Source organism: Cadophora gregata (genome assembly GCF_030347475.1).
Source record: "Cadophora gregata isolate MNR1 chromosome Unknown scaffold_4, whole genome shotgun sequence".
In the NCBI taxonomy this organism is placed as follows: domain Eukaryota; kingdom Fungi; phylum Ascomycota; class Leotiomycetes; order Helotiales; family Ploettnerulaceae; genus Cadophora; species Cadophora gregata.
In genome coordinates this window covers 424,318-448,183 of record NW_026695927.1, presented here as the reverse complement: position 1 = coordinate 448,183, position 23,866 = coordinate 424,318, and the positions used below count along the sequence as shown (strand labels likewise).

The following is a 23,866-nucleotide window of genomic DNA, read 5'->3' as shown; positions in this document are numbered from 1 at the left end:
TCACTAAAGCTGATGATCATGGCTGTATTTCAAGTATGTATAAGTATATCATAGAGGACAAGCGTACTTACAACCTCTTGTTCATAACTACAAGGTTGCCTATGGCTGGAGGCACAAGGTTTGAATCTCCAAGTGAGAATATGCCTCTCGCTTAGACCTCGTTATCCTAAGAGAGCGGAGCCTGGATACGGCTGGAGCTTTTCAATGCCAAGGGAAGGGAGCGATAGTAATGAACTGAAGTTTAGCTAATATGATAAATAGGGTATAATACATGTTCGATTGCCAGTTCATCAAATGTCCAAAACTCCATACCCGCCCTCGCCTTCCCACAAGTCCTCCTCTATGGGATATCTATCGTAAGTCTAGAATGTACATCGTCACAACAATCGATAACTTACGAGCGGTCCTGTGTATCTATGGCCATGATGGGTCCAACTCATTCCAGATCCTAACACACGTCAATTTGGCTCCATCTTAAGACTCTGATCCGACCTGCAACCTGCTCTCAAACCCATCGACTAATGTTTACATATCGCAAACCAGGAACCCGCCCCCAATCCGTCACCAAAACCAAAAAATATAAAATCTATTTTCAGTAGTAACGACCTCGGAGAAATTGCACTCTCAATGATAGCTCAAAGCGTCACTCCAAAGCTGATCTATGTCTTGATGCCCGTTGTCACACTCGAGAATATCCATGTTCAACTGGTCCATCTCGAAGTGTTCCAACTCAGACCCAAGATCGCCATGACTTAACTCGATCTGGAGCATCTGCCCCCCTAGACCCAACTGATCTTCTGTAATGCCATGGTCCGGGAGCCTATTTTCTGTCCTTACCAAGGTCGACTGGTCGAAGATTGCAACCCTATGTCTCTCTGCTTCAGCATGCTTGCTCCTGTTGTATTCGCGAATGTAATTTTGCGATATGCCATCGAAGTCCTTCTCGTTCCAATCGCAGCATCGATGATTCTTACGTGGGTTGGCAGCAAGCAAGCAGTCACCAGCTCCAGCCGGGTACGGCCGCACTCGAGTTATGCAATGCTCATGGTCCATGTGTCGATCTTGTCTGGGAGTACCGTTGTTGGCATCGAACCATGAATCCCATTGTTTGCTCAGCTTTGCGGTTGATGGCTCGTGCAGCTCCAAATCCGGTTCTTTGTCGAGACGGCATTTTGCTGGATCTGGGTGAAAGTGCCTGCATGTGTAATTTGTGATGTACGGGCAATGTGGATCCTTACTTTGGCACAAGCCGTCCAGCTTTGGATTACGTTCAGGTCGATTGGCCTTCCATTCTGCGCTGATGAGCGTTGGATCTTGCGCGATCGAGGGATCTGCTGCTGAGAATGCAAGCCGATCATGTCTAGCTTCGAGATTCTCATTTGCGTGAAGCATTAGCAGAGCTTCACAGACAACGATACGGTCGTTAACACGCTGGCCCTCCTGGGTCCTCTTTAGACTTGCTGTGCTCGAAGTGCAACCCGGGGAAACATTGCGTGAACTGCTGCACGACGAGGCTCCAGAACTCCAATCACTTTCGTACTCTTCTGTAAGTAGACTGATGCTAGCCGAACGACCTCGGTCTGCGCTGCCTGTTACATCTAAGCTCCTTTGCGGATGTATTGAACTGTTCCTCAAAACATAATAGTCGCTCTGGGCTGGTCGACGACTAGCCATGTCCTTGATCCTTGCCCAACAGTCTCTGTCAACAGGAACCGAAACAATATGATTCGACTGATAATCCTTTCCTCTCCCCGATTTCCTACTGTTGCTATGCTCCGGTGATGCAGGCGGAGTGATAGGTAGAGTAGCAAGTGGTTGTGGTGGGCTACTGCTACCAAACCTTGCCTGCATAAGCCGCCAGCGAGACTCGAATAGATGATTAGACTCGTTCACTGACAGATGACGAGTTTCTCCGGTTTGATTGTCTTTTGCTGGGATCATGACGCTTTTCCCGACAGGCTTGGTACCATCATTATACTGGCAGACGACAAATGACCACAATGCGTATTTCTTCGAGCCAGAGAGCTTGCACTGCCGTGCTGATCCTCTGAGTATGACGTTAGTATGCACCTTCCACGAGCATTTGTAAGAACAAGACTCCGTTTCAGTTGATATGATGTATATACACAGCGAAGGAGCAAAAAGGGCGGGATGCAACATACCCTGGAGTCCAAAGTTCCTCGCCGGGTGCCTTTCCTGCGGAATACATGCTAGTGCTATGAATTTTAGGGAGCCAGCAAACATGGTCAACTTGAATAACACCACTCTTGTAAGTCCGAAGGTTGATAACTGGAACAGTATGTTTGTATTCCTCGGTCTTGGAGTCAACGTGAATCCAGAATCGATCGTTCCGGCAATACGAGAAGTCGTTAGAGGGAGAACTGTCGCATATTGCAACGCCATGAGCTTCGATACTCGATGAAGACTTGTTGACGTGTAATCGCTGGTAAGTGTCACTGGTATCCTTCTCAATATCTGTCCTGGGAAGGAAGCAGACAGCATTCTGCTGTTCACCATTGAATCTTCGGACAGGGACAAGTGAGACGTCTTTTGTGATGTTCAACATCGGCGATTGGACCACAACTCGTTCTCTCTTCTTCTGCCATCTCGAGGATTGCGGAATAAGTACATACTTTCGCACCTCGATTTTGCAATTCTTCGTGTCAAGCGATAATGTACTCATGATCGAGTTTCCGTAGAAGTTTCATTCGTAGTGACATGAGGCAAGTGCAACTGTGCAGCCAGACCGAGTAGCAGAAATGAAGATCGTCCACGGCTCACAGAAAAATGATAGAACTGAAATGACAGAAGCCAGAAGCCTAGAAGCAGATCAAAATAGTATACCGACATGTTGGTCACCCCTTGCTGATAACTGGGAGCCCTACAACGATCATAAGAATGTGGCTTGCCCAATCAAATGGAACAATCACAAGTAGTCCACCAACATCTCACTTGCTGCCGCTCCAGCCATTTAGGAGGCGTCCTTGAACGGAGCATCCTCCGGGCTGAGGCTTCGAGATCTCTCAAAAGTAAGTATGTCTTGTCTGCGCGTGCAAGGTCCAAGCACGGCTGAACGTGAAACTGAGTTACTCAAGGCTGAAGCCATCAGTGCGTCCGAACTCTCCAAAGCTGGCGGCTTAGCAGTTGTTTAGGTCGAACTCCTGGTGTAAGAATGATCACAGAAAAGCTGTACCGTACCGGCACGCGGTGCTTGACAGCTGTGAGGTTTTAAGGGGCGTTTGAGAGATGTTGATGGTCGATGGCTGGAGAAAACCTGGAGGGCCAGAAATACCGCTGGTTACTGTACCTAGACACGGACACGCTACTGCGGGGCGGCCGAACTGGATATCGGTCACGTTCTTTTTTCCTTCAGCACACGCTGCACACGCTATCACATGGCAGTGGAGGCGACCATTGATGATGACAGCCGAAGATTCAAAATCGCTGGTCAACTCGAATGCCCACTTGCTCTATCCTAGCATTATATTTCTCGACTTGTCATCTGCCAGCGTGGTCTTGTTACAACACCCATCTTCCGAGGCCATGCGACGATAGTTCAGCTTCTCTCGTCCTCGCAAAGCCACAACTACTACTCTGCGCGCAACGCAAACATGGAGAAGTACTCTCAATTCCGCGATCGAGGTAGGTACACCAAGGAAGCAGGGTATCCATTGTTACTAATGCAAGACACACAGGATCTGGAATAGCCCCTTTCTTTCCCGTCTCCTCGACACACACAGGAATCTACTTCCCCGTCTATGTGTTCCTGTTCCTCTTCAAGCTACCGTTCTTTATTACCATTACGACTACCTACTTCGTCTTCCTGCAGTGGTTTCCTCTGGGATCACTTTTCAAGAAAGCAATACTATGGATGATACTGGGCATACCGGGAATATGGTGGATTGATCTTCAAATCGACGGAGTGAAGAAAGGCTCTCTGGCGAAGAAGCATCAAGGACGGGTACCTCAACCTGCAGATATTATCGCATCCTCCTTCACCTCACCGATCGACTCTCTATACCTGGCTGCGATCTTTGATCCAATATTCACCGTATCATACCCTCATACTAGACAAGTTCAGTATATCTCGCTCTTTGGCGCAATACTCAGAGCCCTGTCGCAACCCCAAGAATATCCACCAAAGGGAGCGAAGATGACAGATCTGAAGACTTTGGTCGCTGAGCACCCGAAGAGAGTGATTGTGGTCTTCCCAGAGTGCACAACGACAAATGGAAAGGGGATTCTTCCATTTAGTCCCAGTCTTTTGTTAGCACCTCCAACGACCAAGATCTTCCCAATAAGTCTGCGATATTCCCCTCCAGATATCACAACGCCCATACCGAGGCAGTACTGGGCGTTCATTTGGAACTTGCTTTCACAGCCGACTCATTGCATTCGGGTTCGCATTGCGGAGGTTGTGTACAACACTTCGAAGCCTACAGATGCAGCTGCTGAAAAAAGAGATCGGTACTTGACAAATTTCTTGGACACGCTAGGAGAAGACTCCGCAATGACAAGCAGCACGGATACATTAATTAGCCTCGGTGATCAAGCTCCAGAAGTCAACCAGGACGAGCGGAGAGTGCTAGATAAAGTTGGAGAGGCATTAGCGCGGTTAGGGCGAGTTAAGAGAGTAGGCTTGACTTTGAAAGACAAAGTAGCCTTTGTGGATGCTTGGTCCAAAAGAAGGAGGTAGCTGACTTCATGACATTCGACGATATTCTGAGATGAGTTGCCGATTGAAGGTCAACCGGAGTTTTAGATAGCGATAGCATTGCCAGGAATTTTCCGTGCCCAATATTATGCTTTGACACCAGGGGGTCAGTCCTATCTGGTTGGTCTACTGTACTCTCGAGCTACTCAAGTACTGTGCGCTCGACTAGGAAAGTTCTGTTTCGATGTTGCGATGCGAGGCACCCGTCATTCGCATCCTGTACTGGGCCTCGCTTTACTCCAAATTGTCACATTCTGTTTCAACACCTCGGTTGTTTGAAACGAGTTACAAAACGCATCCCCCTCGACTACCACTGAGGGGTTGATTTTTACCGTGCTCAAGAGCTTCGCGATTTGTTCTTCAGGTGCTCGATGCCCAGATTTGTAAACCTTCAAATCCCTCGAAATTTCCTCTGCTAACTGACCATGCTAGCGAGAGGTGCTGTTGCGCCTTATATCGGCACTCCTCTTCTCATACTCTTTTTCATTGTCTGGCGAGCTCACCATGAACCGTCGACTTGGAATACCTTCAAAATAAAGCTCTCAGCATCTTCATCTTTTGGATCAGGACAAGTTACGCAGCAAGGCGCCCTTCAGAAAGTCCTGCCAGGCGAACCGACGAACGTCAGTCCGGAGCATCTTCCTCACAAGGAGCTAGTATCAGTAACAACATCCAATGGGAAATACTTTCCAATTGTTTTTGGAGACAAAGGAGCAATCAATCCCAGCATTCTAGCCCACCCACAGCTGAATGATACATACATTATTGTAGCTCAGCAGCAGCGGAGCAATATCAACAACACAGTCTGGTTTGCCCAGCTAGTCTGCAATGCCAACTTCACAAACGATGTCCTCGCTTGTACCGAATCACCTACTATCCTTCCTATCGCAGCAACGTACGGGGACAAATGCAAAGATGAGCTAGTTTTCTTCAACTTCAACATCGGGCCTCACGATGGCCGAGCCTTCTACGGACCAAAGGGCGCATACGTGCTCTTTGGCTCCAATTCGCACTACACGTGCTTCGGACAATGGATGCAAGACTTGCGTGTCCTAACGGACTGGGGTATCGAATGGCGAGGAGATGACTTCCGCTCCGCAGTCGAACTCCGCCGGCACAAACCCTACGGCCGGGTCGAGAAGAACTGGTTCGTATTCTGGGACAGAGACGGAGAGATGTACGTGCACTGGGACATCCAACCCAAACGGTCCTTCGCAAAACTCCGACCAGATGGCACAGTCGGCCCAGATCTCGCAAAGTACGCAAGGAGTGATAAACAGTGTATGGCTCAGTACATGCCTCGAACCGGGCCTGCGATGGAAGACAACCACCAGGCGACTAACTCGCTCGCCATCACGACCTGCAAGCGCTCTGATCCGAACTGCAAGTCCGATGACTCAAATACCTTCATAATCAACATCTTCCATTTCAAGAGCTATCACTACTTCCATGGCGTCTACGAGCCATACGTCATGCTCTTCCAGCAACACTCATCTCTTGCTATCCACGCTATCGGCGCGAAACCGCTTTGGATCAATGGGAGGAAGAAAGCTGGAGAAACCAAGTTCCCAGCCACGTATAACGAGACAGTCTTCGGGCCGTGGAATCAGACTGAGATGGTGTATGTGACTTCGATTAGCTGGAAAGCTCATGGCTCGAGGTATCATGGATATGCGGATGATATTATGTTCCTGGGCTTTGGCATCGAGGATGAGACGACGGGTGGAATTGATATCGTTGCTGGCGATTTACTTGCGGATTTGAACCTTTGCCAGACGCCGAAGAAACAGAAAGGGATTGGGTATATCACATATAGCTGAGGAACATACTGAGGATACAGGCTGGCTGAATTTGTGTATACAAGCGAGATTTCAACAGGGTACTGGTGTTATGCAGGCGTTAATTTCATGCGGAAATAGCTTTATGGGGTCCTGACTGGAGTTCTGGGATTCGGGCTGGGCCATGAATAGATTTGTTACGATATGAATACAGTTAAAACAAGAAACATATTTGAGATAACTCAGAAAATCAAGTATCGAATGAATGTCAAATGTCAAATGCTCACATTGACATCGAGACCGTGTCATATCATCAGATGGTCTCAATTCGGCATGCTACAAATTTTGAGGGCATAGCTCAATAAAGTTTCCGGCCACCAACTGTTGCCTTGCATTGCGCCTCCTAATCCGTCCCCAGCCTCCACAGCCCATCTCCCAAATAATGTCCCTCTTCTACCACTGGACCCTTTCCCTTCTCCTTAACCTCCTTCGTCCCCATACTCAACAAGCCAACCGCACATGCCTCTTCCTTCCCCTCCGCACATATCACAACAGGCTCTCCCTTCTCCAACTCCCGCCCACCATACCATCCTCTATTTGGGCCCTCCGTCTCACCATACGCGCCTGTCTCTTCCGCATTGCCATTCGGTAATCTCCCACCCGTAGATGTCAGTCCCGGTGCCATGAGTGTGGCTCCTGAGAGTACGAAGCGAATTGCTCCGCGGTCGATGCGTATCGAAGGGAAGCAGGTTGGGAAACGGTGCACGAGCTTGAGATGTGGCAGGAGGGCGTCGGTCATGTGTTGGTAGAAGAGGGGTGTGCTGCCGATGAGATAGAGTGTTACTCTATCTGGACTATTCAGAGAATTCATTAGCCAATGATCCCAGATCCTGTATGAGATACTGTATTGCTCAAGAATCGCGAGTGTTGATTCCCAAGATCCAGGGGAACTTGGAGTGGCGGGAGGAATGTACATTTTCATAGCATCCAGCTGCTCTTTCTTTGGAACAATCTCATCGATATGCGGTGCCAATAAAGGATATGTCTGTACAAGCTGTGTGCGAATTGCTCTCTGGACTGAAGATTTGACTTTGGATTTCGATCCTGGGGAGAGACTGGCATGTATTAGCTGAAAAATCAATTACAATCTGTACGGCGAAAAATCCACTATTGACGGCAGGTAAGTAGGAATGATAGACACACTCTTTCTTGAACATCTTGAATATCTGTAGATGTGTCGAGTTGGTTAATGTTTTGGATGTTTTGAGGAGGGGTAGCGGGGTCGAAATGCAATACAAGAAATGCTAAAATCGAGATCCCTGGCACTCTAGCGCGGGGCAATTGAGTCAACTTAGGTAATATTCGGGTGGGGTTGAAGCTGCATGAGAGAGTAGAGTCATCCAGAGCCAGTACCTATTCATTCTCATAGTACAATTCACAATGTTCACCGGAATCGTCGAGATAATAGGAGGTATGCATATCCTCAATCATAAAGACATGGTTTTTGACTTCATTCAGTCGTGTCCGAGCTGAATCCTCAATCCGAGGACGGCGGTACAACCCTCACCATCTCCAATGCCTCCGAAATCCTCGATGACTGCCACCTCGGAGACAGCATCAGCGTCAATGGCACCTGCCTCACTGTAACATCTTTCGACAAGAATAGCTTCAAAGTCGGTGTCGCCCCCGAAACCTTGCGCAGAACGAATCTCGGTTCCCTCAAACAGAACTCCAATGTCAACCTGGAGCGAGCTGTGTCGGCGAGCACGCGAATGGGGGGCCATTTCGTGCAAGGCCATGTAGACACCGTGGGCACGATATTGAAGGTTGAGCCGGATGGAAATGCCTTGACGTTTAGATTCCAGCCAAGGGATAAGAGTGTGCTCAGATATGTGGTTGAGAAGGGATACGTTACACTGGATGGGGCGAGCTTGACGGTTACGAAGGTGGATGATGAGGAGGGATGGTGGGAGGTCATGTTGATTGCTTATACGCAAGAGAAGGTCGTTACGGCAAGCAAGAAACCTGGCGACGAGGTCAATGTCGAGGTTGATCAGATTGGCAAGTATGTAGAGAAGGCAGTGGAGGGGTATTTTTCCAAGGGAAGTAGTGGGGAGCCAGCGACTCTGCAGAAGATGGTTGAGAGGATTGTTGATGCCAGATTGAACTCAGCCAAGTAATGAAGCCTTTGATTGACTGCTATCCTTCCTTTCCACTCTATGCAGCCCTTCTCTGCTTCCTGTTTCCTGGTGCAGCAACAGGCTCCTCAGGGATCTGTCCAGCCTGCGCACCACCCATCATACCCTTAGCCATTCCCAATAATCCATACCCCTTATACAGCCCATAGGCTGGGATGATGCTCCAAACAATCCATCCCCAGTTTCCAAATATAATGACGGAGATCAAGCACAGCCAGGTAACCCAAATGATATCGAACATATATTCCGTCAATCCGGGAGCAGCAAGGTCCTCGCCAGAGCTTTTCAAGGTCTTGGTAGCGGCATCGTATTTGGGACGGCCAGATGTTTCGAGGATGTACTCGGCGACGATGGAGGGAATCGAGAGGACGGTCCACGCGAGGAGGGAGCGGCGTTTAATGAGGAGGTTGAAGAGGAGGAATATGCCATTGGCCGTAGCAGTGCCGATGTGAAGACTGTTGAGGCTGGCGATGTTTGCTTTCGCGCGGTCTTTCTTTGCCTTTTGCGCCATGGTGGTTGTGGTGCGCGAGATCCGGGGTATTGGGAAAGAGTTTCGTGGCGGATGTGAAGCCTGAAAGCTCACTGTGAGAATCAGGCTAACGAGACCCGCGTTCAGTGGATAGGGGTATTATATCCAGCGTCTCGCTTAGAGTGCCTTCAGTGGGGATGGGAGGGTCGTTCTTGTTAACTGCCACGAGCTGAAGATTATCATATCTGAAGTCAATTGTCGCTCGAGAATGATTGAGGCTTTGGTTTGGATTTATGATATCCACGAATACATTACATATTAGATATGCTGAGCAAAGCTCAAAGCATGCAGCCCAAGATTCGAGGAAGATGCGGGACTTATGACGAGAGTGCTGGCGAACATGCATCAGTTGGAATCGGAGGCTAGATCTGGTATCGTTTTGTCTCCTTTCACACGGTAATTGTATATTGATTTGGTCTCCATTTTTTCTAAATTCCTTCCATATGAAACGCATCTTCATGAACACTTCTCGGTGCGTGCCAATACATCACATCCAAAAGAAAGACAGGCAAGAGACATACAGTATGAACACCACCACAGGACAAAACACCAAGAAGTCACGATCCATTTAGAAACGTCTCGCCCACTTATCCAACGAACGAATAGTTTCAGTGTACATGCCAAAACGCAAAGGCAACCGCAAAGGGGATTGGACGGAGTTGGATCTCAGCCTGGAGCACATGGTGCCCGCTGTCATCGCAGGTTTTATTAAGCTTTCGATATGAGGCAGAACTTTACCTTCATCTGACATGAAACCTTGTTCAAACCTTTGACGTTGTGCAGTACGAGTAAGCTTTTGAGCCGCAGGTTCCGTAAAAAAGGGGATCGGCGGCGGTCAGCCAACGATGCCAACGACGCAGTCACACGACTCATGCATCTCCCAAGAACGAACATCAACATTCGCTTGCAACAGCACGAATAACTCTTGAAAATGAGACGATTCTTTGAATCCTGTTTCCAGGCATGCATTGCTCTGGCCCGTAGGCTCTTCATCTATACATAAAATCATTTAGGTATCGCTGTCACCTATAACGCCACCATGATGCTTTTCCCATCATTTTGTCCCCGATCCAATTCAACGCCGTAATGCAAAGTCGTCCATCATGCTACATCCCATCATGCAAGTATATTCTCAATACGCTCCTGCTTTAACTCCACTTCACCGAGCTTAGCAGCTAGCTCTTCTTGAAGTCTCTTCTGCTCAGCCTCATACAAGAACTGTGCATACTTGCTTCTCTTGTTGTGGATACCGCACTCTGTCTTCGCTTGACCCTTCCATCGTCCCGCTCTCTCATCCTCACCCTCCTTCACTGGCTCAGTCGAGTGCCAGTCACCGACGCTCTTGTATCCACGGTCCAGCAACTTGTTGTATGGTACATTGTTGCTCTTGATGTACTGATCGACTTGCTTAAAGCTCCAGGCTGCCAGAGGGTTGATCTTGATCAGACCAGCCTCATCAATTTCAATGATGTCCAACGACTCTCGCTTGGCACCTTGCGACCGACGACGTCCAGTCAAGACAGCAGCGACAGCCAAGTCAGAGTAGGCTCTTTGTGCTGGCTCGACCTTTGCTACCCAGTCGTACAGATCAGCGTTGGTCTTCCACAATTCCTTGCCATGTCGTGCTTCGAACTCGGCCGCAGTGCTGACGCCGTCTGGTTTGTAGACGTGGAGGTGGACATTGGGGTATCTGGCCTTGGCCTGCTCTACTAGATCCAGTGTTTCTTGGAAATGGTAAAGTGTGTCGAGGAAGATGGCGTCGATTGATGGCGCAGATGGGGTTTCGACCTGAAGTTTGGAGAGCATGTCAAGTGTGACGAGACCAGTAACACCGAAGGCGGTTGTTTGGTAAAGATTTGGAAAGGTGATCTTGGCCCATCGTAGGATGTCGATTGGTTCCAGGTTATTGAGAGTTTGGTTCAAGAATTTGAGATGTTGTTTTGTGAGGATGATGGCAGCAAGAGACCCAGCTGACGATGCTCCCGAGGCATAGCCCGACTCGAGGTTTGATTGGTTCGAACTGGTTGATCCCCGGTGGACACCCATTGTGACTGACTTAAATGGGTTACTTTTTCTTAGAGTTCTCGTGGCGTTGGAGTGCTTGGTGTTGAACGTCAGGAGAGAAGTAGTAGTTTTGGTGAGATGAGAGGGATGTGAGGGAAGTGAAGGATGGAAGAGAGGGGTTGGTTAAAAGAATCGCTTTGGCAATTGTCATCCTGATTATCAAACAAATTGAGGAAATATAGTGGGGATGTCGCAATTGTATCAATGTAGGTAGTTCAATCTTCATATGGCGTGCGAACCCGTGATATTGCGTGCTGGTTTTGGATCCAACTTATCCGGCAACGCGCCACGGCCAGCTCCTTGTCTTCCCTCGCTTACTGCTGACAAATGTGCGGGAAAGAGGGCGGTGTGGACTAACATGTTTCGGGTGTTCCAAGGTTGAAGTTTGTTGATCTCCCGAGGCGGCTCAACGAGTCAATTCAAATGTGAGACTTGAATGAAGACTTCACAGCAGAGGCTAGAGCAAAAGGGAACACTTCGGTAAAATTCTTTGGTGAACGCTAAAATTATTCTCAACGTGACGCTCTTCAGCCGAGCCTCTTGTCTTCCCTCTCAGCCTTCCTTCGCAACAACAATGCCTGTAAGTTCCTCCATCAACTGAATACCTCAGACACCTCCCACCACTTCGGTTCTGACAGTTCCCAGCTCATAATCCTCACCGGCTACCCCTCATCAGGGAAAACCCATCGCGCCACACAACTCCAGACATATCTTAACACACAAATATCCAGCCTTCCCAAGGAATCACCAAATGCCTCTCTCCGAGTCCATCTCATATCCGACCACACACTCGCCATATCCCGCAATGTTTACAACCTCTCCACCAAAACACAACATGAGCGCTCCAACAATGCTTCAGAGAAGGATGCGCGGGCGACCATCTACGCCGCTGCCAAGCGTGTGCTGAGCGACAAAGATATCGTTATTCTCGATGGAGCGAATTACATCAAAGGCTGGCGATACCAGCTCTACTGTGAAGCAAAAGCAGTAAGGACCACGCACTGCGTGGTACACGTTGGCACGGCTGTGGAGAAAGCAAGGAGTGTAAATGAAGAACGATTAGCCAGGGAAGGTGAAATCAAGGAAGAAGACTTACCATACGAGAAAGACTGTTGGGAGAATCTTGTGTACAGATACGAAGAACCGAATGCTTTTACCCGGTGGGACAGTCCTCTGTTCACGGTCGTGTGGGAAGATGACCGTCCGCCTTGTGAAGCGATTTGGGATTCACTTGTGGGATCTGAAAATGGGAAGAAAGTTGTTCGACCGAATCAAGCTACGGTCTTGAAAGCGCCTAGTAGCGAGGATTATCTTTACGAGTTGGATAAGGCTACACAAGGTATTCTGAATAAGATTTTGGAATGGTCGAAGGACCATCCTGGTGAAGGCGGTGGGGAAGTTAATGTTGGAGAAGCCGCGGATGAGTTATTGGTAGAGTTACCCGCGAACCCTATTGGACTGCCAGCGCTTCAGAGGATGAGGAGGCAGTTTATTTCACTCAACAGACGAGATGCTGTACCTGTGAAGAGGATCAAGGAGAGTTTCGCTGGCTATTTGAATGATGCATTTGAAGCGGCATAGAAGGCATACTGGAGCATTACATGGAGTTACGGCATGGAAGATACCCTGGGGTCTAGAAATTGTAGAGAAGCACAAAAGCTTGCTTTATTCACACATACCTCGCTTGTTATCAACTCTCTTCATCTTTACGTTTCCTCAATTCATCCTCGCTTATCCCCGAAATATCTTCACTTCTCACTCCTTAATCCACTTCACAACACCCTCGCCCCATTGCTCTCCTTCCTTATCGCCACTCATTAAGCTCATCGGCGGACTGATATGATTATGTCCGCTTAACTTTTCAACCACCAAGCCTTCCTCCCCAAAGACCGCCTTCCATTTGGCCGCAAAATCCTTCATTGGACCAGCAATCTCATCCTCTGGGTCAAACTCCCCAATGCCCAACCACATCTTCTGCGGAATACCCAACTCTTCCCTCCTCTTCCCACTCTTCCCAACACTCTCAAGCAGTCCACAAGCACACTTCCCCTTAACATCCTTCTCATCACCATAATACGTCTTAAGCACTTCCGCCCTACTCTCCTCCGCCTCCTCAAAATGACACGGGACAGCCAAATCCGCGATCCCTTTCAATACAATCCCCTTCCCGCTTCCAGGAACATACTTCCTCCTCTGCTCCACAAACCCATCATACAACAAAAACGTCGACACATGCACACCCCCGGCCGAATTCCCCAACAGATAAACCTCTCTCCTTCCCTCCTCGAAAAACCCCTCCAACCACTCCAACACCAACCCCACATCCTCCCCACCACTAGGGAACACCGCTCCCTCTCCACCTCCCTCAAAATCAACCCTCCTATAATTCGGCACTACCGTCGTAACACCCCTCTGCGCGAAGAACGACCCTACATTAGCAAAGATCAAGCCGTCCGCGATCTGCGGACTGATCTTGTCGCCGCGGATGAGGCCGCCGCCGTGGAAGAATACCAGGATGGGCGTGGATGGGGTGTCGGTTGGGGAGCGGTAGATGTCGAGTTCATGGCGGGAGTGAGGCCCGTAGGAGTGCGTGGTGGAGGAGATGGCTTTGATGGCTGCTTTGTTTTTGAGGAGGTGGGGGGCAAAAATTTGGAAGGTTGAGGGGAGGATGGCGCCGATGGATTGGCCCGAGGTGGTGTTTAGGGTGCGGATTTTGTCCATGGTGGTGCTGGGTTAATTTTGATATAGGATGACTTTATAATCTCGAGGTACTAAGAGATGATGTTGTTTATTCCATTTGAAGTTGGAGAGAATGCGAGGTGTTGACTATTTGTATTTGAACTCGTCCGAGGTTGGTAAGACGGAAGCTAAAGTAGACATTGAGAACTTTATTAAGAACTTTACGTCTTTTAGCTTCTCAAATATCCGAATCTCCACATCATAAACCCGAGGCCGAAAGCAGAGACGTATCAGCACTAGAGGTTCTACCGTATGAGACTGTTATCATGCCGATGTTCTCATCCGATCCAATAGCTCTGAAGGTGTTGTCCACCAACAGCACCTCTTTTGAACCCGTCCACTTTTCACCCCGCAATCACACCAGTGACGTCCACATGCGAAACTGCCCCTCCAATTACTTTTAGTCAACATACCTCGCTTAATTAAGGGTTAGCGGGGTAGCTTCAATTATGACGATTATTGTGCATTTCACAACTTGGAACATTCGGAGCACATGAGTTTTGAGTGGTCTTGAGTTCATCTTTCTGTTAAATAACTCCAGCAACACTCCAGCAACACCTCGAGAATTTCCTTTCCCCAATCATCATACCGCGCCCCCACCATGCCCAGCACGTGCTGAAAGCTCTGAACTTGAAGCAAATGCCAATGGGAACGACTGATATCCATCCACCTAATAAAAGAAAGGAAAGGGGAAGTACGCCACGCTATGCAATATTATAGACAATCGAATCAAAGGAAAAAGGTATCGTGGCTGTATGCAAACATGACATCCTGCCAAATGCAAAATGATACATCAGATCCAAGAAGTTCCATTTCTTACGGCGTCCTTGGTTTCTTCCAGTAGTATTGCTAAGGTACGTTAATAGATATCCAGAAGCTTCAACGTCAAGCCGATGACATACCTTATGCTGTTTCCGACAATTTCTCAGACTTGGTTTTCTCAATCCATCTACCACTGCTGCTCTTCTCTGCTCGTCGGTATCCTCATCTGGGATATAGTAATACTCGCTTTCGAGCGCCTTTCCTGCTGCATCTTTCCCTTCGCGGTGGATCTCTCCTATGCAGGCTGCCGCATTCAACATTTTACGCAAGTCATCTTTGGAAAGACCCCTGTTCTCAGTATATGTTGTGCTTGCACCTTTCAATTCAGCTGGTAAGTGATTCAAGATGACTGAAAGTGGCGTGGAAGAGAGACGCGAAAACGCAAGCTGGTTCACGACATGATTGACAACAGGAATGGCATCGGCCTCGTTGGTGGACTCGGAGCTGGATCTGGGTTGGGGGGAGGACGAGAAATCACGCCCGCGATGGATTTCTGGGGAGCCAACAGCTGTGAAAGAAGCCATACGCGCAGATATATTTGCACCATGAGGACCAAAAGAATGCACGATAGGATCATTCTCCTCATCAGGATCATCCTCAGGTTCACTGAGATCACTCGACTGACTCTCGACAGCAAAAGAAGTGGCAGGTTGGGTCGAAACGAAAGACTCTCCTTCTACAACCTCGGGACTTTGTGGCGAAGGCGAAGGCGCATCCTCGAATACTTTGACCACACCAGGTTCTACGCCATCAGAGAAGAGGTCGGACAAATTAGTCGATGATGGCCGAGCAGGAGTAGGCGAAACTGGAGACTCGAGGCGTTGTCCACGACGAAGGGGGCTAGAAGCAATCATCTGTCCGCGAGCACTGACAGCAGAAGCTCGACCTCGCGGCGAGTTCTCATCATCCCAAGATGACTCTGTCTGAGCCCCAACCGAGCTATTGCGATCCCTTCCTGGCCAGGCGATCAACACACGGGCATCCTGTACATCCAACATGATCTCTGCAGCCTCGGTCTCTGATGTGAAAGTATCGTCTCTTGCCAATTCCCATGTCCGACCCTGACAATGTAACTTTACTCCATTCCATCCTTTGCACTTAATCTCCACCTTATTCGGTTCGAGTGGAACCGATGCGGCAATGTAGCGAGCCTCAACATGAACGCGAGAAATCAGACGATTTGCTGACAATTGGTAATGCGAAGAATTGCTTGATCTGCCCATGCGCAGGACTTCTCCATTGTCGGGGAGGGTAATCGAGGGTACTGCCAAGAGCGGTGCACGTTCAGAGACGGAAGATTGTGTACGTTTTAGACCTGGTCTCGCATGAACTCGTGGTGGTGAAGAGGAAAGGATACCAGTTGTAGAAGTAGGAATTGGCGTTGGGTATTTTGAGTAAGCATGTTCGCGTCCAGAGGGCGGCGAACGAGCCTGTCTCTTCGAAGGACGCGGGAAGCCTGGCGATGAGGAGAACGGCTCGAACGCGGGCAACAGTGATGGAGCTGGACGCTTCACACCCGCTGTCGAAGGTAGACTTGGCTGTGTGTTTAATTTGCTGGGAGAGGAATCCATCATGACAGACATCTATCACCACTGTCCTGTCCGCGAAAATTGCAGACTTTTCGACGTGCAGCTCCAATACCGCGTTGAACTGACGCGACTGAATCCACTTCTGATATTGGCCCAATTGACGAGAAGGTGAGGGTATTCGAGAGCCAAAATCACGTACAAGTTTTTTCCTGAAAGTGAGGAAAAGAGAGGAGGTGGAGTTTTAAAGGTCAGAAACATGGTCGACCTGTGAGAAGGCTGGGTGATGGGGAAAGCGCGAGGAGGAAGACTAGCGCGACTGGACGCCAAGGCGTCGCGTCCTTCGCGGGCAGAGCTCAAGCACTTTACAGGGCATACAGGACGCGAGATGTTTCTAATTCCAACCAATTTTCTCCACCGAGGATAATTATATGGAGCTGAGATATGCACGCGTCGCTGTTCATGTCTGAGTTTTCTAATTGTGCATACTAGGAGTCCCAGAACAGTGCCTTTTGCTCAGTGTTATTTCCAACAGTCAAGACCCTGGAGCTATATCGACACGCTGGAGTCTTACAACTCGGCCACTAAGTGTTCGGTCAAGTTCAGCTGCAAATATAGGCGTCTAATTCTTTTCTCTGTTACAAACACCACTTATTGTGGAATGCAAGATTTCGACACATCTAATTTCCCTGGCATCCAGCACCCAATTCTAATCTAGAGAATCGAATCGAACCTGTCATCAATGAGCACCACTGTCTCAGGTGCCGGAGACAGTCTCCTTCCCGAGCCTTGACACAAAGTCGTGCTCACATATTCAGCGACCCTAGACTCCCAGCATCCCTAGACTCATCCTCTCAAATCGCTCAACTTCTCTACATAATAAGCGGGTACAACAGGAGCTCCCTCAGCCTCCCACTCCTCCTTCTTACTAACACCCGTCAAAACCGCCAGAGTTCCACCCAACTTCCCCTCGATTCCGAACCTAATATCCGTATCCAGTCTATCTCCTACCATGCACGCCTTCTTACGATTGAACTGAAATTTCCCCTCGATAGAATCCATCATTGCCTGACTGGGCTTTCCCAATGCTGTGGGTTGTTGTCCCGTCATATTGATCAAGGGTATGGAAATCGATCCTGCGCCAGGGAAGAATGTATGGCTGTTCGGTAACGTGCTATCCAGATTTGTAGCTAGGAAGACAGCTCCTCGTGCGAGATAGTGGTATCCAAGGGAAAGCTTCAGGTAATTGACGTGGAAGTCCAGACCAGCAAGAACAATCCCAACATTATCATCCAGCATTGACCCGTCCGCAATGCGCGTGTAGTCTTCTGGTGTAAAGTCCCGTCTGTATGCAGGATCTGTCCCCCCGATAAACTCGATTCCCTCGGACTTTAGTTCCGTCTCGATGCCACTTTCGCCAAGTACGTAGACTTTGTTTTTGGGGCCGGGGAGTTTGAGGATGCGAGAGATATAGATGGCAGAGGAGTAGGCGGATGCAAATATTTCTTCTACATTACTTGGTATTCCCATTGATGTGAGCTTCTTCTGGTAGTCTGCGCGAGATTTCGTAGAATTATTGGTGACGAAGACGACTTTCTTGCCTGCGGAGAGTCAACGAGATTCGGCATGGAGGGGTAGTGGGGTAATCAAACCTCTAGATCTCAACATCTCTAATGTCTCGACTGTTCCTGGAAAAAGGTGCTCGCCCGACCATAGTACTCCTGTTGACGGTCAGTGGAATCCTCACTCTCCGTGAGGGTAGAACGACCGTCGCAATCGAGTAAGAAGATCTGGACTGCAGGTCAGTGTGTGTTTGCTGGAATTGGACTATCGGAATGCTCAACTCACATCAAACTTATCAATGAATTCATTGATGGCAGCTGAGTCTCTGGAGAGACACTTCGAGGTGGAAGCCATTGTAACAACGTGTCGGAATTTGACTTGGATTTCTGTATATCAAATACAGTCTCCGTGGTTGACCAGGAAGGAGGCAACTCAAACCCTCAAGATTTTGGCGGGGCAATCCCACCATCACCTGGCATGCCACCAGGGCCCGACCCTGAGCCGTCCCAGCCTCGGGATTCATGCCGCTGACAAGAATGTTAACCAGTACTACAATATCTGTTGAGATTTGAACCCATGTTCGGAAGATTTCAATTCTCGTAAATAGGAATAATTGAATCGCAAGTCTGGTGAGACACAGAACCTTTAAGTGGCAAACTCAATGTTGACGCCAGAAGTAGGCAATCCATCAAATTGCTTGTGGAGTGCTTCGTCAGCGATGTGTAGATGGACAACCTGGATCGGGGAACACTATGGACAGAAGTAACTGTCTATGCCAATCTCGAGTGGAGCATTTCAAAGTAATCTCAGGATTTCCATGTATCTGTTTTCATCTATTCGGCAAGTAAGTTTGGTCTAGCCTGGGAAAATCTGGCCCCATTTCATCAGTTACATATGGAAGTAAATATTATATCACATCGATACAACATCGATATGCATTTTCTAATTATCAAACACCACCTGTTCCGCCACAACGATCACTACCCAACGTCCGTATCTAAGCCTCGGGCGAACCGCAATGGAGCTAAATCTCAACCCTCAGATTATGTCTTTTAATCTCCAATGGAGTAAGGAACCGAGCTCTTATTAACCAACTTTCCCTTCTTTCTGAGAGTCTCCGACAGACCTGCCATGTTCACCTCATGGAAGCCAGTGAAGTCTGTTTACTTCCTGTCAGCACTTCAAAGACATTCGTTGGGGAGACCAGACTTACCAAAAGGATTGCCAGAAACACAGCGGTAAACTCCCCATTTCATCCAGCTGACATGATCAGCAACCTGCTGGACGTGCATTGTTACCCAGTAGCCACCGAAGACTCCGCCACCTTGGGCAGCGGGGACGGTGAGAGGAACTTGGATCATGATCAGTGTCATGCGATTTTGCTTTGCATGGAGACTTACCGGTGGACAAATTGAACTGCTGTTCGAAACCTCCATCTCTTGTCTCATAATAGACATTGAGCTATATTTGTCAGTCCGTCTGTGAAGTATTACTTAGGAAAGACTCATACCGGCTCAGTGAGTTGGTAAGTACTATTGTTGTATGTAACGTTCAGTGTTCTGATGCTTCCAACTGTTTTCGGATTGCCCTGTTTCTTCACGAGGGTAAGGCCAAGATAGTCAGTGGTGTAGACTGTATGATATGTCAGCCAAACCAAGCTACCCATTACAACACAAATCTTGTATTTTGATACGTACAGTTGGCTGCGATGTCGTACAGGTCTTTTGCAGCAGCTCCGATGTATCCAAAGGTAGTAGAATTGCCAAATGTGGTTCCGGCAGGACATTTACAAGGAGCGGTCGAGTAATTGTCGCATGACTTTCGTGATGCGCGATCCTCCACTGGAGAGGCATATACGGTTGAAATTGTAGCCAAAATGGCGAGCTGGATTTTGAGTGTGATGAGCATGGCGATGAAGCCTATTTCGTTGAAGTTCTCTGAAGAGTGTGAGAAGAAATTGAGATTCCTGTGGTCGATGAGAATGATCTACAGAGATACGAAGCTACTCTTGTATATCATGCATCTCAGCTCCAATATTCGTCATTTGGTAATCAGTATACTGCTTTCTATTTTTAATATCTGGTACTTTGCATACTTGAGCTGAAGTGGAACTTCTTTCTCGGCACGTATGTACCATTCACTAGAACTCGTATCTGGGATATGAGTCTTACCAGTGTAACGCAGCTCCGTAGTACAGCATTCTATGAGTTCTAGTTACCAGATACCTGAGCCTAGATTTAAATCCAGAAGTCTGGCTTTGTGGATACTTTGGTGGAAGGTGGATTTTCATTCATGACTCGGTACCCAATTCCGGATCAAGAACTGCTGGTGTGGGTTGCTTGAGCGTTAAAGTAAACATAATGCACAGCTTTGTGAAGAAAAACGGTGAGAAATACACAGTACCTGTGTAACACGCATTGTGGAATAGTGGACGCTAGCCTTGCAATAGGAACGTCGTGGCTCCTGTGCTCGTGTATCCACAACTGTAGCACAACATCATCCACTATGTTCTATGTCCAAAGAGCTTGCACATTAGATGCGGGATGAAATTACAAAGAGTTCCTGGGATATCGAGTCGGCTTTCCATTCGGCATTTAACTGACAGAGGATGGACCAGCCACTTAAGCGAAGCACAGAAAGAAAGTAAACATACCCACGTGATCAGGGATAAATCATATTTGCCGGTTCAAGTAACCTATGAAGCATGGTGTAGGCTGGGCTCAAACGATCGGTATTTACGCAAGCATGCTTCTCCCTTTCGAATATTACTGAGATATCATCACAAAGATCCCCGCTGCCAGTTATCACGGCAACTGCGACAGGTAAGCATATGCCTTGCAGGGTACAACTGCTTATCATGTCAACAAGTCGCCTCTATATGAGGACAATATCTGTTTTTAACGCTAGGTTATGACATGAATGTTGATTAAATCTGACTTTATAGAATATACATTCCTTCCTCGACCCGTCCAAACTGGCTCACGATACCCTCACGTCTCCTTCGCCCATTGCTTCCCACTCCAGAGTCCACCCGTCTTCCATAGCCAATAATCCCTCCCCTTGATCAACCACACTAAGAAGCTAGGTAAGCGGTACCCCATCGCTGCCCCAACACCTTTGCTCTTCCCAATAGGCACCATCTGAGTCTCTCGAGTATCCTCCCTCAACATCCGATCCTCTCCAACTAAGCCATTTTTAACTGCTGAGTCAAGGAGCAGATCTCTTTTGATATTACCGCAGAGAACGGGAATGGCATCGAGGATGAGATGGATTGCTGGCCGAGCTGCCGAAGACACGTCGCCGATCGAATAAACGCGGGGTCCTGCTTTGTCGACTCGTAATGTCGATTGGTTGGTATCGACACGTCCATCCGAAGCGAGCAGTGAAGCATTGATGAAGTCAGTGTTGGGTTTTGTGCCAGTAGCAGGGATGTATAGATCGGCCTCTACTCTGTTCCCATCGTCGAGTGAGATTATTGCCTTGCTGGTGGCATGAACATCTCCTCCACCAATGGCATCGACGGACTTGACCCTAGTGGTCTTGACAACAGTGACACCAACTTTAGAGAGAAGATCTTCCGCGTTCTTTGCAATGGATGGTCTCAAAACAGGCAAGATCTGAGAGCCAGCAGTATAGACTGTAATTGAGACTTTGGGATGTGTCGATATTCCACCGAACCAGCCAGGTTGGCCATTCAAATATTCGCCTAACTATGGTTCAGCAAACAGAAGTCAGCGCGTTCATTTCTGGTTACATGAGATAGGATCATGAAAACGTGACAAATGTCGTAGATAAAAAGGGGGGAAATGGTCTGAGAAGCTACACTTACCTCACCAGCTACTTCAATCCCAGCAGGACCTCCTCCTGATATGACGATAGTCTTCGCCTTCGGTAGGACTTGCCGAAAGGCTTCCCATTCTGCTTTCAATTCACTTGCATCGCCATTCAAACCAAGCAACGGCGAGGCTGTCGATGCACCGGTTGCGATCACCAGAGCATAATACTCAATTGTCTCAACGTCACCAGATGCCAGATTCACACTCACTACCCGACTTTCATGATCCAACCTCTTTGCTGATCCATGAATGAAAGTAAAGCTCTCCTTGGGATATTGTTCGAACTGTTTGTCGATGCTGACAAAAAGCTTGGCTTGGTCGAACATGTCATCGGAGATCATTGCGCGAGGACAAGCTGGCCGACACATGACTTGCGATGATCTGCTGATCAGGACGATTTCGTAGCCATCTCCGGGAAGATGAGGGATTGCATGTTTCAGAAGGTAATGGGCTGTGGAGATTCCTCCATAAGAACCGCCGAGAATGACAATTTTCTTGCTCGCTGCCATTTCAACAAATATTGGCTAGGGAAAAAGGAGTAGAGACAGCGGACAGTGGCGAATGATGGCAATATATGATTCGAATTTGGGTGGTAAATGGTTTATCTTATTCTGTTGTCACCCCAACATCTCGGTCCTTTCGCTCTTGGAGCTTCGGGAATCTCGCTCTTCGGCGTTCAGTCTAGATCGTTTGGCCTCTGCTGTGCCACAGCCTCAAGCCATTCATGAGTCCAGCAAAGGATCAAGCGCAGGACGGTAGCAGTATTCCAATAAACATTAAATACGAGGTCTTTTCCCTAGCGGCCCTCCGCAAGCTCCGGGGCCTTCGGACCTCGCTTCGCCACGGTCTAGTTAATCAAGTCGAATTATCGCTCGCAGACTCGCGCTAATCCGATATGACTAATTAGGATCTTACACGTGATAGTATTTTTTAAAATCGGATCTATAAAACGTATAATATAAGATAGAAGATAATGCGCAGCAGCTACAGAAATATATAGTTTGGAACTAGTATCCGATAGAAGCTTGTTTAGAGGGTCTATGGCGGGCGATCTGCGCTAGTTGTGCTAGTTGTGGGGGTGAATTCTGAGCGACAGAAGTTTATTTTGTCAACCGCAAAGTATTGAGCCGAACACCATCTTTCAGATTCGCTTCGAAGCTATTTTCATCTAAATCTCAAGAATAAAGGAAGGCTTGCCATCCAGCATTGGGAGGACATCAAGAAATATTCAATAGCCCTTCTACAATTCACCGATTAGTGTACCTGACCAAATTCAAAATGCCACCATCACGCCTCCCCACCAAAGCCGATTTCCCTCAAAACCTCACCCTAGACATCATTCCACCACCATCCGGATCACCTATCAATATCCTTATACTCCTCCACGGCCTGGGAGACACACAAGCCTCTTTCAGTTCCCTTGGCAAAAATCTCAACCTACCAGAAACAGCCTGTATATCCATCCGCGGTCTGAATCCCATCCCGCCAATATTCACAGGCTCAGACACGCCAGCTTTTCACTGGGGAGATGATGTTCTAGTTGATGAAAGCAAGGGAGAGACTGATCCTGATGCCGGGTTCAAGATGGTGGAGAGCGTGCTTGGTGGGATTGTATTGAAGGCTTTGAGAGAGAAGTGTGGAATTCAGTCAAGAAATATTCTATTTCTAGGATTTGGACAAGGCGGTATGGCGGCTTTGCATCTTGCTTCTTTGGAGAAGGAGGAGCTGGGTGGAGTAATTAGTATCGGAGGACGATTACCTGGCTCGTCTGCTTTATCTACAGCATCGGCCAAATGCAAGACCCCAATTGTTCTATGCGGAGGAAGTAGAAGTTCTCAAGTCACGAGGAGCGCAGTTGATGCGATTAAGGCGAGGTTCACGGATGTGGAGTACGTGAAGTGGGAGAAGCCGGATGATTCGATGCCCAGGAATAGGGAGGAGATGTTACCGCTGATGAGATTTCTGGCAAGGAGGTTGAGAAGTAGAGCTGGAGTACCAGAGGGTGCTGTTGAGGTGTGAAAGCCAGGAGTTGGGCACTGCTGCATTGGATCGGAGTTGGATTTACAGGGGTTTGTATTGGTATAGGAGTGCAGATGC

The 23,866-nt window shown here is 48.3% G+C and overlaps 14 protein-coding genes across 14 annotated transcripts; 5 read left to right on the top strand and 9 right to left on the bottom strand.

The window, feature by feature from the left end:
* Positions 1-156: 156 nt before the first annotated feature.
* On the bottom strand, positions 157-3,383 carry ONS95_009891 (uncharacterized protein). The gene is made up of 2 exons (XM_058503454.1): positions 2,163-3,383; positions 157-2,047 (listed from the first exon to the last, which is right to left on the bottom strand). Exons 1-2 carry the CDS (start codon positions 2,681-2,683, stop codon positions 625-627), a joined length of 1,944 nt encoding a protein of 647 aa, XP_058360166.1. The 5' UTR covers positions 2,684-3,383; the 3' UTR covers positions 157-624.
* Positions 3,384-3,611: 228 nt separating this feature from the next.
* Positions 3,612-4,696, top strand: ONS95_009890 (uncharacterized protein; the record flags this gene model as incomplete). Its single annotated transcript, XM_058503453.1, has 2 exons — positions 3,612-3,642; positions 3,696-4,696. 2 exons carry the CDS (start codon positions 3,612-3,614, stop codon positions 4,694-4,696), a joined length of 1,032 nt encoding a protein of 343 aa, XP_058360165.1.
* A 443-nt stretch (positions 4,697-5,139) lies between these two features.
* Positions 5,140-6,534, top strand: ONS95_009889 (uncharacterized protein; the record flags this gene model as incomplete). The annotated part of the gene is made up of 1 exon (XM_058503452.1): positions 5,140-6,534. The coding sequence occupies one exon, from the start codon at positions 5,140-5,142 to the stop codon at positions 6,532-6,534; it is 1,395 nt and encodes a 464-aa protein (XP_058360164.1).
* Positions 6,535-6,895: 361 nt separating this feature from the next.
* Positions 6,896-7,709, bottom strand: TMA20 (translation machinery-associated protein 20; the record flags this gene model as incomplete). The annotated part of the gene is made up of 2 exons (XM_058503451.1): positions 6,896-7,607; positions 7,696-7,709. The coding sequence occupies 2 exons, from the start codon at positions 7,707-7,709 to the stop codon at positions 6,896-6,898; spliced, it is 726 nt and encodes a 241-aa protein (XP_058360163.1).
* Positions 7,710-7,932: 223 nt separating this feature from the next.
* Positions 7,933-8,672, top strand: RIB5 (Riboflavin synthase alpha chain; the record flags this gene model as incomplete). Its single annotated transcript, XM_058503450.1, has 2 exons — positions 7,933-7,963; positions 8,011-8,672. The coding sequence occupies 2 exons, from the start codon at positions 7,933-7,935 to the stop codon at positions 8,670-8,672; spliced, it is 693 nt and encodes a 230-aa protein (XP_058360162.1).
* Positions 8,673-8,709: 37 nt separating this feature from the next.
* On the bottom strand, positions 8,710-9,201 carry ONS95_009886 (uncharacterized protein; the record flags this gene model as incomplete). Its single annotated transcript, XM_058503449.1, has 1 exon — positions 8,710-9,201. The coding sequence occupies one exon, from the start codon at positions 9,199-9,201 to the stop codon at positions 8,710-8,712; it is 492 nt and encodes a 163-aa protein (XP_058360161.1).
* A 1,134-nt stretch (positions 9,202-10,335) lies between these two features.
* Positions 10,336-11,265, bottom strand: ONS95_009885 (uncharacterized protein; the record flags this gene model as incomplete). The annotated part of the gene is made up of 1 exon (XM_058503448.1): positions 10,336-11,265. One exon carries the CDS (start codon positions 11,263-11,265, stop codon positions 10,336-10,338), a length of 930 nt encoding a protein of 309 aa, XP_058360160.1.
* Positions 11,266-11,857: 592 nt separating this feature from the next.
* ONS95_009884 (uncharacterized protein) lies at positions 11,858-12,864 on the top strand (the record flags this gene model as incomplete). The annotated part of the gene is made up of 2 exons (XM_058503447.1): positions 11,858-11,863; positions 11,929-12,864. 2 exons carry the CDS (start codon positions 11,858-11,860, stop codon positions 12,862-12,864), a joined length of 942 nt encoding a protein of 313 aa, XP_058360159.1.
* Positions 12,865-13,038: 174 nt separating this feature from the next.
* On the bottom strand, positions 13,039-14,004 carry ONS95_009883 (uncharacterized protein; the record flags this gene model as incomplete). The annotated part of the gene is made up of 1 exon (XM_058503446.1): positions 13,039-14,004. One exon carries the CDS (start codon positions 14,002-14,004, stop codon positions 13,039-13,041), a length of 966 nt encoding a protein of 321 aa, XP_058360158.1.
* Positions 14,005-14,475: 471 nt separating this feature from the next.
* On the bottom strand, positions 14,476-16,856 carry ONS95_009882 (uncharacterized protein). The gene has a single exon (XM_058503445.1). The coding sequence runs from the start codon at positions 16,425-16,427 to the stop codon at positions 14,727-14,729; it is 1,701 nt and encodes a 566-aa protein (XP_058360157.1). The 5' UTR covers positions 16,428-16,856; the 3' UTR covers positions 14,476-14,726.
* On the bottom strand, positions 16,857-18,357 carry ONS95_009881 (uncharacterized protein). The gene is made up of 2 exons (XM_058503444.1): positions 18,023-18,357; positions 16,857-17,971 (listed from the first exon to the last, which is right to left on the bottom strand). The coding sequence occupies exons 1-2, from the start codon at positions 18,036-18,038 to the stop codon at positions 17,217-17,219; spliced, it is 771 nt and encodes a 256-aa protein (XP_058360156.1). The 5' UTR covers positions 18,039-18,357; the 3' UTR covers positions 16,857-17,216.
* A 628-nt stretch (positions 18,358-18,985) lies between these two features.
* ONS95_009880 (uncharacterized protein) lies at positions 18,986-19,841 on the bottom strand (the record flags this gene model as incomplete). Its single annotated transcript, XM_058503443.1, has 5 exons — positions 18,986-19,092; positions 19,147-19,284; positions 19,334-19,394; positions 19,444-19,565; positions 19,631-19,841. The coding sequence occupies 5 exons, from the start codon at positions 19,839-19,841 to the stop codon at positions 18,986-18,988; spliced, it is 639 nt and encodes a 212-aa protein (XP_058360155.1).
* A 1,082-nt stretch (positions 19,842-20,923) lies between these two features.
* On the bottom strand, positions 20,924-22,278 carry ONS95_009879 (uncharacterized protein; the record flags this gene model as incomplete). The annotated part of the gene is made up of 2 exons (XM_058503442.1): positions 20,924-21,643; positions 21,763-22,278. The coding sequence occupies 2 exons, from the start codon at positions 22,276-22,278 to the stop codon at positions 20,924-20,926; spliced, it is 1,236 nt and encodes a 411-aa protein (XP_058360154.1).
* Positions 22,279-23,047: 769 nt separating this feature from the next.
* On the top strand, positions 23,048-23,788 carry ONS95_009878 (uncharacterized protein; the record flags this gene model as incomplete). The annotated part of the gene is made up of 1 exon (XM_058503441.1): positions 23,048-23,788. One exon carries the CDS (start codon positions 23,048-23,050, stop codon positions 23,786-23,788), a length of 741 nt encoding a protein of 246 aa, XP_058360153.1.
* Between the last annotated feature and the right edge of the window lie 78 nt (positions 23,789-23,866).